General features: G+C 40.9%; 2 protein-coding genes across 2 annotated transcripts; both read left to right on the top strand.

Annotated features, from left to right (window-relative positions):
- The first annotated feature begins 1,901 nt into the window (after positions 1-1,901).
- Positions 1,902-3,820, top strand: LOC138892815 (uncharacterized). Its single transcript, XM_070176558.1, has 4 exons — positions 1,902-1,984; positions 2,098-2,763; positions 2,951-3,425; positions 3,566-3,820. Exons 1-4 carry the CDS (start codon positions 1,902-1,904, stop codon positions 3,818-3,820), a joined length of 1,479 nt encoding a protein of 492 aa, XP_070032659.1.
- Positions 3,821-5,037: 1,217 nt separating this feature from the next.
- Positions 5,038-5,574, top strand: LOC108945792 (uncharacterized). The gene has a single exon (XM_018772019.1). It carries the CDS (start codon positions 5,038-5,040, stop codon positions 5,572-5,574), a length of 537 nt encoding a protein of 178 aa, XP_018627535.1.
- The last annotated feature ends 557 nt before the right edge of the window (positions 5,575-6,131 follow it).

Here is a 6,131-nt window from a genome sequence, read left to right as displayed (position 1 = left end):
CCTCAAAAGGAGCAAGATCTTCCACAAATGCACCCAAAGGAGGAAGTGATGTTGCTAAAACGATTAAGAAAACACTTGCTCTCCTTGACCTCTCTGGATCCAAGAACTCTGATGTGAAGGAAGATGATGATGCTTCATGTGATGGATCATCTCCACATACACCGCATAGCATGAGCATTAATCTATGTAACAATCTATGATACTCTCCATCATCCACAACAACCATGCAAGTAATGGTGACGAATACTTCATCCGTAGAGGAGCAATTGGCAAACTTGACAGAAGCAATTGCTAGCTTGACCAAGTGCATGCGAAATCAAGATGATAGAATTGACAAGCTAACAAACGAAGTAGGAATCTTGATGGAAGAAGAATCCATCCATGCACCGAGCAAGCTCCCAGAAGTTCAAGGATTGATCCTGCCCCACGACAAGTTGCATCCACTAAGGAAATTCCAGTCTCTTCAGAAGGGATGATTCCAATCAATCAACTAAAGGAGTTCATTGAAGGGACTACAAAAAACAAATATGAAGTTTCTTTCAAGTCCTCCCTTACCTATGCAAAGCCATACACTTCAAGGATCAATATGTTGAAGATGCCTGCTGGTTATCAACCTCCAAAATTTCAACAGTTTGATGGTAAATGCAATCCAAAGAAATATGTAGGGCACTTCGTTGAGACGTACAATAATGTTGGGACATATGGAGATTACCTCGTCAAGCAGTTTGTCCGCTCACTAAAACGAAATGCTTTTGATTGGTACATAGACCTCGAAGTTGGATCTATTGATAGTTGGGATCAACTTGAGTAAGAATTCCTCAATCATTTTTTTAGCACGAGACGTACTGTGAGTATGATAGAACTTACAAATACTCGTCAATGAAAGGGTAAAGCAGTTATCTACTTTATCAATTGTTGGAGAAATGCAAGCCTCAACTGCAAAGACAGGCTTAGTGAAGCTTCTGGCATAGAAATGTGCATTCAAGGAATGCATTGGGGGTTGCGCTAAATCTTGAAAGGTATCAAGCCTAGCACATTTGAAGAACTTGCGACTCATGCCCATGACATGGAGTTGATGATGGCCTCCACTTGAAATGAAAGGTTTCCCATCTATGAGCCTCGTAAAGGGAATGACAAGAAAGAAGTCAGGAAATGGAGCAAGTTTGTACCCAAGTCTGAAAATAAAGAAGCTATGAATGTCAACACATCACGTGTGAAGTTCACAATAAAGGTAAGCAAGAAGCAGAGTATGAAATCCACATCTTTTCAAGATAAGCCAAGTGAAAAGTTGACTCTAAAATAAATGCAAGAGAAGGAGTACCCATTTCTGGATTCTGTGTGCCAGCAATTTTTGAAGAACTCCTCGAGTTAAAGCTCATTGAGCTTCCGGAGATGAAGCGGTTGAATGAAGCTGGGAAAATGAATGACCCAAATTACTGCAAATACCATCGACTTGTGATCCACCCTTTGGAGAAGTGCTTTATCTTCAAGGACAAAGTTATGGACTTAGCTCGTGAAAAGAAGATTGTGCTTGAAGATGAGAAAGCAAGCACAAACCAATTCTGTATCACCTTTGGCTCATTCAGTCCAGAAGAATTATGTAATTTTAAAGAAAGTAAAGATGAAGAATTACTAGAAAATAACAAAGTTGAAGAGGATCAACTTGATAATGATGAAGGTTGGACGTTGGTGACTCGTCGTAGGCACTATAAAAGGATCCCACGAAAAGGATCAATAGAACAACCAACAAGGAAAATGATGGTGAAAAGACCAAGGAGATGGAATCCAGTTAAGCATTTGAAAAAAACTAAAAGTGGAGGTGCACCACCCTCAAAAGCCACGACATCCAGTGACCTTGGAGGAGTTCTTGCCAAGTTGGTTCCGCACGAAAATTTCCCATGATGGTAGTGAGGCCTTTTGTTGCCATGCTGGCAAAGGGGAAGAAAATAGTGATGACCTACCGTTGGCACCATCTTTGGAAAAGGTAATCGAGTCCATTCCTCAAGAAGTTAATTCTTGTGAGGAAAAAGTTACGTTCACGAATGATGATCTTCTACTAGGTGACACTCCTCATAACTGCCCATTATACCTGGTTAGCTATATGCGTGATGAAAGAGTAAATCGAATTTTGGTTGATGAAGGATCCTTAGTGAATATCTTGTTGATTCACACTGTGAAAGAACTTAGAATTCCTATGAATGAACTCTCAGAAAGTCATGTGATGATTCAGAGATTCAACCAAGGAGGGCAAAGAGCCGTAGGCATGATCACGTTCAGGATCACCATTGAAGATATGCAATCAAGTGCATTGCTGCATATGATCGATGCAAAGACTTCATACTGTATATTGCTTGGAAGGCCTTGGATACATGAGAATAAAGTGGTTCCATCTACCTACCATCAATGTTTGAATTACTACAAGGGTGAAGTCGAGAAAAAGATAGTTGCTGATGATGAGCCATTCACCGACGTTGAGTCACACTTCGCCGATACAAAGTTCTACTTGAAGAACCGCATTGTGACGGAGCTAAAACCTGATAATCTCATGAATAAAAAGAATGATGAGGCCACGACTAAGAGAGCTGAGATGGTTTCCGACAAAACCAAAGTTGTTGCTGAGGAGGTACACCCTAACTCAAATAAATCTCATAAAGGGAACATTGCATCTCACGGCAAGAAAGTAACTCCTACGCTCCGCTATGTCCCTAAAAAGATGAAAGATAAGGGAGAATCAGCCAAATTCCAAAGCAATATGCTAAGGGAGTTAACTATTTAGATCAAACAAATTGAGGCAGTAAAGTTGCCCTCAACGCTACTTGCAGGGTTTGTGGCCCAAAATCATTCGTAGAATGTGGCACTCCCTACAAAGCGTACGGATGAAGGCTTTGTCCTAATGCTTAAAGGCTATTTGCAAAAGATGGATATAATCCCAATGAGCCATCAAAGTTAGGAAGCTCCCGTCAGAAGCTGCTACAAGGAAACCACGTGAAGGTCTAGTGTACAAGCAACCATCACCAGTTCGCATCTCCGTAAGAAGGGCAAGCAATAATGATATCACCGTGGATGATGAATCTACCGCTTCTAACAGACCTTCAGTCTTTGATCGACTTGGAAAACCAACTATGAGGATTTTCGTATTTGAGAGATTGGGTCCATTAAAGAAGTGGAACAAGTTCCAAAGAAATTATCGAAATACAAGAACACCCGCTTCGCCCAAAATTCAGAAGATCTCTAAGGATTTCCAAAGTCTGGTTCCTTCTAGAATAAGGCGACAGACAAAACTCGTGGTTTTGTATGATGAGGTATTGAAGGTAAAGCCATATACTGTGATCTACACCAAGAAACACGATGAAGATGAAGAGAGCATGGGCTCTTCATATCACGTCAATGTAGAAGTCAAGCAATATGTTTCATCTCCAACGAAGGTTGATGAGAGACTGGAGTATATTTCTTGGTATTACTACACATCTTTCAATGAACGAATATCCTCAAGAATATGAGGATGTGAAAGATACTCCCCCAGAACTTGAAGAAGGGGTGAATACAACGGTTGGTGCCTTAAAAGAACCTTGGCACAGATGAAGAACCAAGGACCACTTACCTAAGTGCATTACTAGCAATCGATGAAGAAAGCACTTATATCGAGTTACTCAAGGAGTTCAAGGATGTTTTTTCTTGGAGTTACAAAGAGATGCCTGGCTTGGACTCTAAAGTAGTAGTCCATCACCTTGCAGTCAAGAATGGCGCTCGTCCTGTTAAGCAAGATCAAAGGCGCTTTAGGCCATACTTGGTTCCCCTAATCAAAACTGATGTTAACTAACTCATTGAAGCTGGCTTTATTCGTGAAGTTAAATACCCAACATGGGTTTCAAGTATTGTACCTGTAAGGAAGAAGAACGGCCAAATTCGAGTGTGTGTCGACTTTAGGGATCTCAACAATGCATGCCCTAAGGATGAATTTCCGCTTCCTATTCCAGAGCTTATGATTGACACAACCACTGGGTACGAGTCAATGCATTCATGGACGGTTCTTCGAGTTGTAACCAAATTCGCATGGCGCTAAAAGATGAAGAGCTTATTGCATTCCATACCCCAAAAGGTATTTATTGCTACAAGGTGATGCCTTTTGGCTTGAAGAACATTGTTGCTACTTACCAAAGAGCTATGTAGAATATCTTTGATGACCTTCTCCACAAGAATATCGAATGTTATGTTGACGACTTAGTGGTAAAATCAAGAAAGAACACTGACTACTTGAAAGACGTGAGAATGGTGTTTGAGATGCTCTAGAGGTACCAACTTAGGATGAATCCATTGAGATGTGCCTTTAGAGTTACTTCTGGAAAGTTCCTTGGTTTCATCGACCGACATCGAGGGATCGAAATTGATCAAGCAAAAGTATATGCAATTTTAAAAAATGCTTGAGTCTCGAGATATTCATGAATTAAAAAGTCTGCAAGGAAAGCTAGCATACCTTATTAAATTCATCTCGAACCTAGCTAGGAGGTGCCAACCATTCAGCCACCTAATGAAGAAAGGCGTTCCTTTCAAGTGGGAGCAAGCTTGTACCAATGCCTTTGAAAGTATTAAAGCTTACTTGATGAAGCCTCCAGTTTTGGCAGCCCCTATACCTGGAAAGCCGTTGATACTATACATTTCGGCACAAGAAAGATTTTTTGGAGCACTGTTGGCCCAAGAAAATAGTAAGGGGAAAGAAAGCTCTCTTTACTACTTGAGCGGGATAATAACATCAAATGAGCTGAATTATTCACCAATTGAAAAGTTATGTTTGGCGTTAGTCTTCTCAATTAAAAAGTTAAAGCACTACTTTCAAGCTCATGTTGTTCGTATTGTTTCTAAAGCAAATCTCATCAAGTTAGTGATCGACTAGCGATATGGTACCTCCAATTTCAATAATTCGAGATTGTGTACGTCCCTCAAAAGGTTGTAAAAGGACAAGTATTGGCAGACTACTTGGCAGATCATTCGATGCATGATGACTAGGAACTTACTGATGAACTACCTGACGAAGACGCAATGGTCGTTGAAGTACAACCTCCATGGAAGATGTACTTTGATGGTGCTGCACATCACGAAAGAGCCGGTGCTGGCATAGTATTTGTCACTTCTCAAGGGGAAGTTCTACCCTACTCTTTTAAGTTGACACAACTCTACTCCAACAATGTTGTTGAATATCAAGCACTAATACATGGGCTTGAAATGGTTGTCGATATGAAGAAATTGCAATTGCAAGTCTTTGGTGACTCCCAGTTAGTGGTCCACCAACTTTTAGGTAGCTACGAGGTCGAGAAACCTAAACTACGCCCATATCATAATTATACTAAAATATTAATGGGATGGGTTGATGATGTGACTATTCAACATGTGCCTAGGAAAGAAAACAAGAAGGCTGATGCTTTAGCTGCTCTAACTTCAGCGTTAACCCTGCCTGATCAAGCGCAAGTAACTATTTGCCAAACATGGGTAGTACCGCCGCCAAATGAGGGTGGAAGTGAAGAAAATGAACTCGAGCATCTTGTGGCCATTTTTGAATCTGAGAAGGAAGAATGGTGACAACCCATTATCGATTACTTGAGCTACGGGCTGCTCCTAGAAAATTCGAGGAGAAGGACTAAAATCCACCGTCGTGCACCTCGCTTCCTTTACTACAAAGATACTATATATAGAAGATCATTTGAGGGTGTACTCTTGCGATGCTTAGGGGAAGATGAAGCACTCCAAGCTTTACAAGAAGCACATTCCGGGGTATGTGGATCACATCAGTCTGGACCAAAGCTCCACTTCCATATAAAAAGAATGGGATATTATTGGCCAACGATGGTAAAAGATTGCTTGGACTACGCTAGAAGATGCAAGGTTTGCCAGTTCCACGCAAATTTTATTCATCAGCTTCCTAAAGTGCTAAATCCGACCATTGCATCATGGCCATTTGACGCTTGGGAACTAGATATTGTTGGACCATTGCCAAAATCCTCTGGTAGACACTTATACATCTTGGCTGCAACTGACTACTTCTCAAAATGGACTGAAACTGTTGCTCTTTAGGAAGTAAAGAAGGAAAATGTTGCAAGTTTCATCCGAGTAAACATAATTTATCGCTTTGGCATTCC

This window comes from Nicotiana tomentosiformis, chromosome 5 (genome assembly GCF_000390325.3).
Source record: "Nicotiana tomentosiformis chromosome 5, ASM39032v3, whole genome shotgun sequence".
Classification (NCBI taxonomy): Eukaryota; Viridiplantae; Streptophyta; class Magnoliopsida; order Solanales; family Solanaceae; genus Nicotiana; species Nicotiana tomentosiformis.
This window is presented reverse-complemented; position numbering and strand designations above follow the sequence as displayed.